Genomic DNA, 13,915 nt, shown 5'->3' with positions numbered 1-13,915 from the left:
TTTGCCACTTTTTCCAGTCTTATGTTGTAAAACACTGATTTATTTGAGTTTTAGACTGTTTGTCAGATACAAAAAGTTATTTTTAAAAAATACCTTTGGGCACTTGGAAATTATTATGTTTAAAAAAATGTCATTTTGTCTCCCTGCTCTTGAAAGCATTTTCTCTTTTCATTAATATGAGAAGTTAACAGACCTCATTGTATTGGTGAAAGGAGAACTAAATATGGGGTCATAAGCCAGACAAGGTTGAGTAACCCAGACTAATCCTGATATGCAGGGAATGTCTTGAAACCCCTGGAGGTCCTGCAACCCCTCTTTTGGCCACATAAGCCTTTTAAAATTGAGCGTTGAAACACAAAAAAATATATTATACATATGTCAGTAAGCCACATAAAGCTGTAACATGGGAGTATTGAACCTGAATATTTATGATCACAGGATAGAGTGATGATACTTAATTTGCTCTACACTTGCTCAGAAGCAACCATATTGCCCAGTCCCAATGAAACTACAAGAATCAAATGAGTAAACTAGTAGCTGATGGTGTTTAATTTGAAACTCTGTTTTTGTCTTCACTGTTCAGTAGCTGTGATCAGGTGGTCCCTGGTCCCTCTCCCTGTCCAGCCTCACCTGGTCTTCTGCTGCCATGTGAGAAGAGAGAGAACTTGATGCCGTTTGTGGGGCTCAACAACCTGGGCAACACCTGCTATTTGAACAGTATCTTACAGGTGTGTCACTGCTAGAAATGGAATCGATATGTTTAAGAGTTGTTGGTTATTTCATGCATGCATATAGATATAGGCATAGCATAGTACATACATTGCATTTATATATGTATGATTATAAAGGACAGTGCTTTGCAAAGTCAGTGACCAGGACCATCATTTTTATTTGAAGGGCCTGTGTCCATCTCATGAAATGCAGTTACTGTATCAAAACATGAATAAGTTGTTTACTTTTAACAGTTGCAGTCCACATATCACTAACCATTGTCATGGTTTGTCGTATAATATAACAAGTCATAAAGTACAGACAGTTGGAAGTTTACTAGGTACACAAGGCTAAAACTAATGTGGTCTAATACAGCAGTCCTACAGTAAATCCTACCCTCATGACATTTATAATGTGTAGTTTGTGTTGAAACTGTTGAAGAGAAGTTCTGATTCATCTTTATGGTCATTTAGAAGCTGCAGTTTTGTTTTGCCCATATTCAGGGTTCAATCAAAACACCATCGCTCATCTGCTCAAAATCTGCTGCCAGGCTTTTAACAAACTCTAAGAGCGGAGGTCACATCACTACACTATTTGCAAGACTGCTTGATTAGACTGCATGTGTTTTAGTTAGGTGTGGCTAAAAACTGCCAACTGATTCCAGATAAAGTCATAATACATGAAGTCATGATACAGGCCTTGGCTTGAATAAAGAATTATCGAGCAACTTAAAAGGAAATATTGTCTGTAGGAAACAAAAGAGCTTTCCCTTTCACTAAAAATATTTACTGTGTAATGACGTTGTAAACAGAAACTGTGTTTGGCATAATGGACAAAACAATGTCTTCTATGGCTGATGTACGAGATAAGCAGCTGCTCCACAGCATTCTTTGTCGTCGTGACTCTAGTTTATCTGCTGAGATGATGTCTGGATGTAAAGAGAAAAGACAATACAGGCACTGCAGGTTTTATCATACATTCAGGCACTTGTATGATCTCCTTTGCACTACCTTTTAAATATGGTTTCTGTAGCTGTGGAGTCATATTTCAGCTCTTTTTTGGAACAAGAAAGATTTCCCTTGTAGAGGAAAGAACATGCAGTACACATCAAGACAACTCTTCCTTCAGGCCACTGGTTGGACAATGAGGTTATCTCTTATGCAGTATTCAAGTGGGAACTTGCTAGTGTTGTTTTACTTGTATCATGATTGTGTACTGTGTTGACATTGCACAAGACAGTAAGAAAAAGCTTCAGTTCCCCCCCAAAAGGTCTTGTAAGTTATTAAAAAGACTTATATTTCTCTTACAAGGGTCTTAATGATTTTATTCTAGCCGAGGGATAGGAATTGATACTAGTTATAACACATTTCTTTGTGTCATTTTAGTCAAAAAAAATAGCTGGAATATCCCCAGTACTATTGTTTCTTATGTAAACTTGATATGTGGATTAGTTGTAATAGTTAATGAAAATATTAGTAATTACTGGTGCATGTTCTTTGGAAGTACTGAGAGAACTGCCATTTTACTTAATCTTTATATCTGGTTCACCCTGCAGGTTCTGTATTACTGTCCAGGACTCAGAGGAGGCATAAAGAAACTGTACAACCTGACAAAAGAAAAGACAAACCAAAGGAAGAAACTGATAAAAGTGAAGAGGTTGGTCCAACACAAATGACACTTTTATTTACAAAGTGTGCATTGGCAAAGAGTGGCCTCAGTGAGAGCCACAAACTTAAATCAACACCATTATTTATGTACAGAATGTATAAGATGATGATGTAACAGATATCAAGCTAGAGTTCAAGATCCCTTTATTCAATTTAATTGTTTTCTCTGAATCCACATTCCCAGCAGACAGAAAGTGTAGCTGAGTTCTTGCCAGCTCACATTGAACTTCTTGGAAGCTTCAACAGTCTGATAACCTCAGTGGAGCAGCTCCAGTCCAGCTTCCTGCTCAACCCTGACAGCTTCAGCGATGGAGAGCTTGCCACGCCTCCTCGCAAAATACTACACACACTCAGGTAACAAGATGTTTATTTCTACCTACTCAACTCTTTTTATGTTTGTTTGTTCAAGGCATACCATTACACATGAGGAAAAATATGACCTGTTGTCTGTCCTAAAATCCTATCTATTAAAGTTCATCAATTCAACTCATCTGTTGGATGAAGGTTTTTTTTGGAATTATTATCATGTAAAGTAAAACCCCTGAACCTGCAGTGCAGAATTTTTGTCTCCCCCCCTCTGGTAGTGAGAGTAATTAGAATTTATGTTTTCCTTGTTATCAATCTGTAATCCTTCCGCTCAACCCAGAGTTTCTTTCTTATTTCGATTATCAGAAACTTTTCCTAGATGCTTCCTGCCGTTTTTTTGCCATAGGCTCTCTCATACTTCTAGTTGCTGTAGCTTACTCCGTCTCCAGCTCCACGTTTCCTCCCCTCTTCAGCTTTAGCAAACCAATCATTGCCAGATAACGTAAAATTCATTGCTACCAGTGCACCAGGACAGGAGATTTAGAATCAGCATTGTGTGAAAACATTTGGCATTTATATGTCAAAGTCCTGCAAATCAGCTTTAATGTTTATCACATTACGTGTAAAAAACTTTGATTGATATCCAATTACCAAAGACAGCTTATGAAGGAACGTTATAAGTCATAGTAAATTATAAAAACAGTGATTTCATATGTTTAATCAAGTGTACTTTCAGTGATATGTGTACATTCCTGTAACGGTTTTGTGTGTTGCAGGCAATTGAACCCCATGTATGAAGGCTATCTTCAACATGATGCCCAGGAGGTGCTGCAGTGCATCCTGGGATATATCCAGGAGGCCTGTGACACCATCAGGAAGGAGCAGGAGCTGGAGCGAGAGGATAACGATGTGACAGAAGTCAAAATGGAGAATGGCGTCCATTTGGATTCCAGCGACTCTGTAACAGAATCCAAAACCCCCACAGAGGAGGACGGCCAAGTCAGTGGCAAGAGGAAGAGCGACACAGAGGTGGGAAATGCCAAGAAGAAGCCAAAATCTGCCAAGTCTAAGAAATCTGAGGTGGAGGAAGACAGCATCAGCAGAAACAGACCCCTCACTCGCTCCAAAAGGAAGTCCTCCAGTGACATCACAGTGGACAGCACCCAGAATAAAGACGGAAAAGAGGAGGCAGCAAAGGAGGGGATGAAGAAGCCAAATGGGGAGGAGGAAGGAGGGAGTGACAGTGAGGGGAAAGGTGAAAAGACATCTAAAGAGGCAGATGGAAAGAGAAAGAAAAGAGCTAAGCTGGGCTGGTTGAGGCCTTCTGGGAAACAGCCGAGTATTTTCTCCAAGTTCCGCAGTGTGGGGAAGATCAGCTCCATGACTGTGAAGACCCAAAACAAACCAGAACAGGAGAATGGACAGAGTGACAAAAAAAGTCAGAACGAGAAGAACAGCGATGAGCGATCACCGCAAAACATGGCTGAAGACAAGAGAGCAATGAAGCATCAAGGTACAAGATGATTACTGTTATTACAGTACACTAGTGTTCTTTTAGGAGAGAAAGAAATAACTTCCTTTACGATAGATTGATACAAAAAAGTCTATTTTTTCCAGCTGGAGAAAAATAGCAATTAGGGATTTAAAAATGAGACATTAAGAGGTTGTACTTAAGTATGATTTTAGACAGGCTGTTTCATTTTTATCCAAGGATAAATTGTTTTTTTATAGTCTCTAAAGAACAGGGTATACAAAGGTGATTTAGAGCCATTCTGTGGTGTTACTGAAATTGTCTTTTAAAGTATTGTTTCTTTCCTACTGGGTTAAGTTTTAAAAAGAATACTTTAAAGCCGCTGAAATTAAGGAGAGCAGTGGAGGCAGATTGGGAACGATGCTGAATCTTACCTCTGGTCAGTCACACATTATCACCATGTGACCAGACAAATATAAAATACAACCGATCACTCAGCCATGTCTTTGTGTGTTTCTGTTGTATTCAGAGGGCCTGGACCTGATGGAGCGCCTGTTTCAGGGCCGGCTAGTTCTGAGGACTCGTTGTCTGGAGTGTGAGAGTTTCACAGAGCGGAGAGAAGACTTCCAGGACATCAGTGTCCCAGTGCTCGATGACCAACCCAGCAGCCCAGACGATCTCTCAGAGGGTGAGGATTTATACAGCTGCCATTTATACTACAACTCTTTGCACTTGGTTCAAAAAAGAAGTTCTTGAGGCATGATTCATTGAAGATCTTTCAGTATGCATTGTGGCAAATGATTTAGGTTATAAAGGTAGTCATTAAAAAAACTGCACAATTTATTTAATTTTTTAAAAAAGTTTTTATTTACAGTCCCGATCTGCAAATCATTCTTCTCATTTGTGTTTTTCTTTCAGATCAAACAGTAGATAAAAAAAATAACAATGTAATAAATTTAATAACTGTTACTTTCTCTTTCCAGTGTCTCCAGACCCAAAACCAGAGCTGAAGACTCTGAAATGGGCTATTGCCCAGTTTGCCTCAGTGGAGCGTATTGCTGGAGAGGACAAATACTTTTGTGAGACTTGTCATCACTACACAGAGGCTGAGAGAAGTCTGCTGTTTGACAAAACTCCTGAAGTGATCACTATTCATCTGAAGCGCTTCTCTGCCAACAGTCTAGAGTGAGTTGAATTACTGCCACACATGTACCTTTTACTGTTGAAATTTCCATTCATTTCATTAATTTAATCTAGAAAACTTACAGTAAGTGGACCCTGTGTTGAGAGTTTGCTGTTTATGTCAAACTGTGGCTTCAGTTCTGTCCAGCAGTTAACTCCTAGTGATGATCTGTGTTTCTTTCCTTCCTAGATTGGACCCGTATGCTGGCCTCTCTAAAGTGAACACTCCGTTGCAGACTCCTCTTACTTTGTCTCTGGAGGAGTGGTGCACCCATCCATCATCCACTAAGGGTCAACACTATGAGCTGTTTGCTGTGGTCATGCACAGTGGCGTCACCATCAGCAGCGGCCACTACACTGCCTACATCCGTATGTCTGACCTGAAAGATGTGAAGCTCTGGCAGCAGGACCGAAAAGAAGCAGAAAAGGAGGAGGAAGAGGAGAAGGAGAGCAAAGAGGGAACACGGGTGAAAGAAGAAGCGCTGGACTACGATGATGGAGAGGTGTCTTTCAGCTTGAACACAAGGGGACAGAGAGGTGCCAGTTTGGCTAGCAGCAAAACGGGAGGCAAAAAGCTGTCTGAGGGTGGGGTTGGACTCCTGGGGGGCCAGAGGAGTTTGTCCAGTTATGAGCTTGGGACCAGCAGCAGCAAACACACAGATAAAACAGCCAGCAGTGGAGCAACAGAGGGATCTAAACGGAGAAAAACAATCAACAGTGTGGGCCAAAACACTGAAGCTGGACTTAAAAAGGAGCCTGAGGCAGGAGAGGAAGCATCTGTGGCTTCTTGTGATGGGGTGGGGGCGACAGAACAGCAGGCTTTGAACAACCTCCTGGAATATGAAGGCAAATGGCTGCTGTTTGATGACTCTGAGGTGCGTTTGTTTGAGGAGGAGGATTTCCTGCGAGCCTGCTCTCCTGAGATGTGCTCTTCATCGACACCTTACCTGCTGTTCTACAGACGGATGCCTGAACCTGGATGCTAACATGAACATAGGGACTGCTGTTGACTCAGGGGGTTCTGCCAGTCAGGCTGTTTTTGGCAGCTGAGCTCTCAGAAAAAAAGACAGTTGTATTTTGCAATACTACAGACAGTGCCAAAAATACTGCGGCTGCCATATTAGAATCTGAACTGACGTTACTTTTCAGCCCAGAATCTACTTGGGGCTGGGACTGTTTACACCTTCTCATCGACTCCAGTTCAGGTTCTAAGTCATAATTTAGAAATACTTAGACAAATGGGGATATAATTTTCTATGTGCCAGGGATGTCTAAGCCTTTTTGAATCTTTTTTTGTACAGTCTCTGTACTATCTGTACTATCATTTCTTTGACACTGGCTTTTTTTTACTGTCATTGTCTACCATGTCCTTTTTTTTGTTATGAAGTTTGTATGGTTCCTTTTTACAAAATGGAAAAGCACTTTTAAACTAAAATTTTATTAAGTCAAAATGTTGGAATCTTTTTTCCTAGTTAAATGTTTTTCTGTATTCTCTTAAGTTGGATTACAATTTACAGGAGACTCAGTGCTATGTATTTGGACTGATTATGCAACCTTAAAAGCCAAATAAAACACAAAAATCCACTCTGTTCAGACTAAAGCAATGCAGAACATGCTGCAGAAATATTTCTTGCAAAATTTTCTCTAGTTTTTCAGAAAAGCCTTTACCTGGCTCTCAACCTCTTTGAAATTTTTTTCTCTGCACTGATACTGTGTTAAGTTTATAGATACAAATATGAACCTATTTTTTTATATCTCAAGCCTGAAATTGATGCTGGTGAAACCAACAGATTTGGGCTGATTTACAAGTTACAGTAACATCAAATATTTACAGAAAACACACTAAATTGTTAACTATGTAATATATATCAAACTTGCATATTTTGTTGATACTGCTAATATTCAACTAGTTTATGCTGGGTGGAGTATCTCACTCATCTTTTTCAAGGTGCAAATTCAGTGTGAATAAAACTTAAACTCAAATTTTTCATTTTTCTTTTCTTCAATTACCTATCAGTTTTGTCTTTAGTAAGATTATAAAAGACTGTCTTGTTCATCTTTCATATCTAAATTAGGTGTAACTAACAATTTGCATATTTGAATGTGCAAACAGTTGTGAAATCCAGATGTTATCCAGGATTAGTTACTTAAATTCAGTTTACTACTTAAGCTGCACTTAAGTTTTATGTTGTGAGGGTCAGGAGGGTTTAAAGTAGAGCACTGTTAATTGATTAGTCATTTGTTTACAAAATGTCAGAAAATCTGTTTTTGGAATCTCCTTTAAAGATGACTCAAAAAATTAATTAATTATCAAAATAGTTGCTTATTGATTTCCGGCTGATTGACTGATTAGCTGTAGTTCAAAATTTACAGAGTAAATGCCTGCCTCTGACTCCCAACAGCATACAGCCTACCTTCAGCTCTGTTTTTCTAAAATAAAGACCTGTCAGAAAGCTTAAGACAAAACAATTAAACCAGCATAGAACATTTGAGCAGTAAACAAAGGAGTGCATGGGACAGATGAATACGGCCAAAACAAGTATGAGTAACCAAATCCAGAATCCCAAGTGCAGCTACTCTTTTTAAAAAGCAGCTGATCTACATAGGCTAGATTGCCTGCTATTCCCATATCTGCATATTGGCAGTGTTAGCGGTTTGTATTAATTTTGTGAATTCTAGCTGACAGCTTTGTAAACTAATGGCTTTGACCTAAGGTGAATCTACATCCTGCTGCAGTCTGACTTCTACTAAATGCCAGGTTTATTTCAGGCGTCTACAATATTTCACAAAACACACAAAATCCCTTTCATATTACGGAAGGAGTGGGCCAACACTTGTTCGTTATTGGACAGAATAGTTTGTTTACATATGACGTCAGCGGAAGGCAGGCGTTAGTGATTGTTTACATTGGAGAGGTGCCACAGGCTGTCAAAGTGCCCACGGTTTGCGTCCTTTACGGTTACCCACATCGATTAGACCTAGAAATCACGAGAAAATTTCATCGAATACCCAAAGTTGTTGTTAATGAGGAAAATGCAGGAAAGTGACAGAAGTGTCCCTGTAACTGAACAACCACGACAACGATGACTGGCGCTGTTTAACAGAGATGCAACTTTGTTCACTTGTAGTCATGTTTTCTCCTTAACTGTTGATTTGTTTACAGTTTGTGTTGTGTCTCCCTCTTTTGTATGAGGGAAGTGCAACTCAGGTAGGGGACAGAACCTAGAGCCAGAGGACAACACTGATATTTTACACGATCGACAAGGTAAATTAACTGTATTGTAAGTGTACTCACCAGCCAGTATCTTAGATTGTAGCTGGATAAGCCAGCCATGATTCTGGCAGCCAATAATATAAGTAAACTTTGAATTAGTATCCGATGTAAAAAATCCTCCATAACAAGTTGTGTGCGTGTCCCCTGTCTGTTCCTGTGCAGGAGGACTTATAGACTGGCTGTTACAGTCCGCACACACTCTCTCCACTCTTCCAGTACCACTTTGCTCCATTCATTACCCAAACACCGATCCATCCGCTGACACACTGATTAACACACGTCATAACATTAAGTATGGTTTTTGGTCATTGTTTCTGTAATAAACTTGTACATGTTTCAGTGTAAAAACTGTATCTCCCCGTCTTTTACCATGGCTCATGAGCTGGCTCATTACATGATTTAATACCCGGGACTTCATCAAGACGTCAGTTTGGTAGCTCGGAGAGTTCATTCTTTGCCGGCGCAATGAAATTTGGTGGCCGTAAAGTGCAAACCACATGATCACATGTGACAGTGCAGAGTCTGGTTCGAGTTTTGGGGGCACCTTCAATCATTAGTGGACAAAAATTATACTACTTAATTTAAAGCAGATAGTAAGCATGGCTTGTGTGTAACAAAATCTCCATCGTTGAGAAGGCAGAACCTGACAGTCGCTCCAGACCATAAATGTATTACTAGGGCTTCTTGTAATATACCCATGATCCAGTCCCTATCGGTATCCTACCTTCCCCGTGGATGTATTAACCAATCAGAGGCGGTTGCTAGGTGGAACAGAATCAGATGGCCAATTGGCGTTTTTTCTGCTATTGGCTTGCGTGTGTTGTCATTGGCCGCGACGTGTGTCCTAATTGGCTATGATCATCTGGGAGGAGCGTAGAGAGGCGGCGAAAGGAAGTCGAAAAACAAATTTAAACCAAGTTTGACCGTCCCCTCGGTTTGTCAGTACTGTGAGTAAGCTTAATTCCAAAAGAAGCGTGGATGCTAAAACAGGCTTTGTATTGGGACTGCTTTTTGTCGAACACGAGCGAGACTGAACGCTAAATACACCTACGGCGCGAAGGTAAGGCTAAGGAGCGAACTAGCTAGCGGCTAGCATCAGCATTTGCCTTAGCGGCTGGATATCAGCGTTAGCATTAGCTTTATCTCTTTGAGGCCTTTTCCTTTTTGTTGTCGTTTTTATCGCGTGGGTTAAAGTGTGTTTGTATTTGTGTGACTATAACGTCCCTGACATGAGTTGTGGGTACCTTATGGAGGCAAGGTAACTGCTTAGTAGTCTGTCTGATTATCATGTTGTTGTGATCATTTTGTGTTTGTGGTTCTGTTGCCTTATTTTGCGTCTTTACGTGGCTATTTTACATCTGTTTATGGTCAGCTTCTTTGCCTTTGTGGTCACTCTCACTGTGTCCATTCCTGATAATTTTACATTTTTTGTTTCATTGTGGCATTTAAGCATCTCATTGTGGTTGTTTTGAGTTTAAGTTGTTTTCTCTGTTGTTTCTGAATTGTAATTTCCTTTACATCGCTTTTTATCTTTTAGGTTAGTCAAGCTTTATATATAACTGTCAAGGCTTTAGTGTTGTCACTGTCGTGTTCTCCTATGCTGTGTGTGTAGTGGTAGTTTTAGTGGTAAAAAGTTTCCATTGCTGTTTTGTATTAGTTAATCAGTGTTTCAAATGTTGGACTTGTGTTTTGCTTTCAGTTTTTTCGTGTAGTGTCACTGGGTAAATCCCATATGTTTTAATAAGAAGAAGGCTGAAATGTGAAATAATGTTTCTGTATGTGACCATCTGTGGTGGAAGAAATACTCACACTAGTATAATAAGCAACATAAGTTAAAATCCTGCACTCATAGATTTACTTAACTGATTGTTTATTATTGTTGCGCAGTTCACAGTAACATATATCATTGCTTCAGTGATTATTTGATAGACACACAATTAATAATCATTTTACTTTTTCCCAAGTATTCGTTGTTGTTGATGAGGAATAGGTAGTAGTGTATTGATAATTTTCTTTCATATGTTTCTCTTTGATCTCCAACAGGTGTCACCACTTTGTCCACGACATCGTCCATGATTACCGAGACGTCATCCACGATTGCAGAGAGTCCTCGTACAATGAAGTTGTTCTTTCAGACCAAGACAGAGGCCTCCAGGTAATTCACAGCTAGGTAGGTAACAGCTTTACATCAACTGTCCAACACAGAGCATTGTTTAGTAAAGCATCAAAAATGTTCAAAAAATGTCATGGTTAAATAAGGCATCAGAAAATGTCATAGTATATTGAGGCGTCTAAAAATGTCATAGTAAGGCATCAAAAATGATCAAAAAATGTCATAGTATAGTAAGGCATCAGACATGGTCATAAAATGTTAAATGTTCTGGTTCAGCTGTAATATTGAATATTTATCAGTGTTTTCATGGTTAAACTGTTGATGAGGAATAGGCAGTAGTGTATTGATCATTTTCCTTTGTATGTTTCTCTTTGATTTCCTCCAGGTGTCACCACTTCGTCCACAAGATCATCCACGATCACAGAGACATGGTCCATGATCGGAGAGACATTGTTGAGGATGAGGGAGACATCGTCCACGATCAGAGGCATTGTCCATGATCGCAGAGACCTTGTCAAAGATGAGAGAGACGTTGTCCATGATCAGAGACATTGTCCCATGCTTCGTAGAGACCTTGCGATAGAATCGGCGGAGACGGGGGTCACCGATTTGACGGCACTGCCCGCGATCATGGAAACATTGTTAATGATTACAGAGACAGCGTCTATGATCTCAGAGACATCGTCCACGATCACAAAGACATTGTCCATGATCGCAGAGACTTTGTCCATAATCTCAGAGACATTGTCCGTGATCACAGAGACCTAGTCCGCGATCACAGAGATGTAGTCCATGATCACAGAGAGTCTTTGACAATGAAGTTGTTCTTTCAGACCAAGACAGAGGCCTCCAGGTAATTCACAAATAGCTTTACATCAACTGTCCAACACAGAGCACTGTTTAGTAAGGCATCAAAAATGTTCAAAAAATGTCATAATAAAATAAAGCATCAGAAAATGTCATAGTATATTAAGGCGTCAAAAAATGTCATAGTATATTAAGGCGTCAAAAAATGTCATAGTATAGTAAGGCATCAGAAATGGTCATAAAATGTTAAATGTTCTGGTTCAGCTGTAATATTGAATATTTATCAGTGTTTTCATGGTTAAACTGTTGATGAGGAATAGGCAGTAGTGTATTGATCATTTTCCTTTGTATGTTTCTCTTTGATTTCCTCCAGGTGTCACCACTTCGTCCACAAGATCATCCACGATCACAGAGACATGGTCCATGATCGGAGAGACATTGTTGAGGATGAGGGAGACATTGTCCATGATCAGAGGCATTGTCCATGATCGCAGAGACCTTGTCAAAGATGAGAGAGACGTTGTCCATGATCAGAGACATTGTCCCATGCTTCGTAGAGACCTTGCGATAGAATCGGCGGAGACGGGGGTCACCGATTTGACGGCACTGCCCGCGATCATGGAAACATTGTCAATGATTACAGAGACAGCGTCTATGATCTCAGAGACATCGTCCACGATCACAAAGACATTGTCCATGATCGCAGAGACTTTGTCCATAATCTCAGAGACATTGTCCGTGATCACAGAGACCTAGTCCGCGATCACAGAGATGTAGTCCATGATCACAGAGAGTCTTTGACAATGAAGTTGTTCTTTCAGACCAAGACAGAGGCCTCCAGGTAATTCACAAATAGCTTTACATCAACTGTCCAACACAGAGCACTGTTTAGTAAGGCATCAAAAATGTTCAAAAAATGTCATAGTAAAATAAAGCATCAGAAAATGTCATAATAAAATAAGGCATCAGAAAATGTCATAGTATATTAAGACGTCAAAAAATGTCATAGTATAGTAAGGCATCAGAAATGGTCATAAAATGTTAAATGTTCTGGTTCAGCTGTAATATTGAATATTTATCAGTGTTTTCATGGTTAAACTGTTGATGAGGAATAGGTAGTAGTGTATTGATCATTTTCCTTTGTATGTTTCTCTTTGATTTCCTCCAGGTGTCGCCACTTCGTCCACAAGATCATCCACGATCACAGAGACATGGTCCATGATCGGAGAGACATTGTTGAGGATGAGGGAGACATCGTCCACGATCAGAGACGTTGTCCATGATCGCAGAGACCTTGTCAAAGATGAGAGAGACGTTGCCCATGATCAGAGACATTGTTCCATGCTTCGTAGAGACCTTGCGATAGAATCGGCGGAGACGGGGGTCACCGATTTGACGGCACTGCCCGCGATCATGGAAACATTGTCAATGATTACAGAGACAGCGTCTATGATCTCAGAGACATCGTCCACGATCACAAAGACATTGTCCATGATCGCAGAGACTTTGTCCATAATCTCAGAGACATTGTCCATGATCACAGGGTCGTAGTCCACGATCACAGAGAGTCTTTGTAAAATTAAGAAGTTCTTTGAGACCAGGACAGAGGCCTTCAGGTAATTCACAAACAGCTTTACATCAACTGTCCAACACAGAGCACTATTTAGTAAGGCATCAGACATGGTCATAAAATGTTAAATGTTCTGGTTCAGCTGTAATATTGAATATTTATCAGTGTTTTCATGGTTAAACTGTTGATGAGGAATAGGCAGTAGTGTATTGATCATTTTCCTTTGTATGTTTCTCTTTGATTTCCTCCAGGTGTCACCACTTCGTCCACAAGATCATCCACGATCACAGAGACATGGTCCATGATCGGAGAGACATTGTTGAGGATGAGGGAGACATCGTCCACGATCAGAGGCATTGTCCATGATCGCAGAGACCTTGTCAAAGATGAGAGAGACGTTGTCCATGATCAGAGACATTGTCCCATGCTTCGTAGAGACCTTGCGATAGAATCGGCGGAGACGGGGGTCACCGATTTGACGGCACTGCCCGCGATCATGGAAACATTGTCAATGATTACAGAGACAGCGTCTATGATCTCAGAGACATCGTCCACGATCACAAAGACATTGTCCATGATCGCAGAGACTTTGTCCATAATCTCAGAGACATTGTCCGTGATCGCAGAGACCTAGTCCGCGATCACAGAGATGTAGTCCATGATCACAGAGAGTCTTTGACAATGAAGTTGTTCTTTCAGACCAAGACAGAGGCCTCCAGGTAATTCACAAATAGCTTTACATCAACTGTCCAACACAGAGCACTGACATTAAACAGTTTATGTTGAGTATTCAGTATATCGTATATAGTGTAAA

The 13,915-nt window shown here is 40.2% G+C and overlaps 1 protein-coding gene and 1 long non-coding RNA gene across 2 annotated transcripts; both read left to right on the top strand.

The window, feature by feature from the left end:
* Positions 1 to 551: 551 nt before the first annotated feature.
* LOC108887066 (ubiquitin carboxyl-terminal hydrolase 1-like) lies at positions 552 to 7,320 on the top strand (the record flags this gene model as incomplete). The annotated part of the gene is given in 8 exon segments (XM_018682239.2): positions 552 to 728; positions 2,267 to 2,318; positions 2,321 to 2,367; positions 2,563 to 2,732; positions 3,461 to 4,197; positions 4,685 to 4,843; positions 5,139 to 5,340; positions 5,528 to 7,320. Coding segments are annotated over 8 exon segments (2,340 nt in total), but the record flags the coding sequence as incomplete, so codon positions are not given.
* Positions 7,321 to 8,314: 994 nt separating this feature from the next.
* Positions 8,315 to 13,484, top strand: LOC127139322 (uncharacterized). The gene is made up of 5 exons (XR_007809498.1): positions 8,315 to 8,602; positions 10,655 to 10,781; positions 11,110 to 11,577; positions 11,905 to 12,372; positions 13,353 to 13,484. It is a non-coding gene; the product is annotated as an uncharacterized LOC127139322 (long non-coding RNA).
* Positions 13,485 to 13,915: the final 431 nt, after the last annotated feature.

This window comes from Lates calcarifer, unplaced genomic scaffold, assembly GCF_001640805.2.
Source record: "Lates calcarifer isolate ASB-BC8 unplaced genomic scaffold, TLL_Latcal_v3 _unitig_1200_quiver_1848, whole genome shotgun sequence".
Taxonomy (NCBI): Eukaryota; Metazoa; Chordata; class Actinopteri; family Centropomidae; genus Lates; species Lates calcarifer.
The sequence above is the reverse complement of the archived record's forward strand: the minus strand, read 5'-3'. Positions and strand labels throughout refer to the sequence as shown.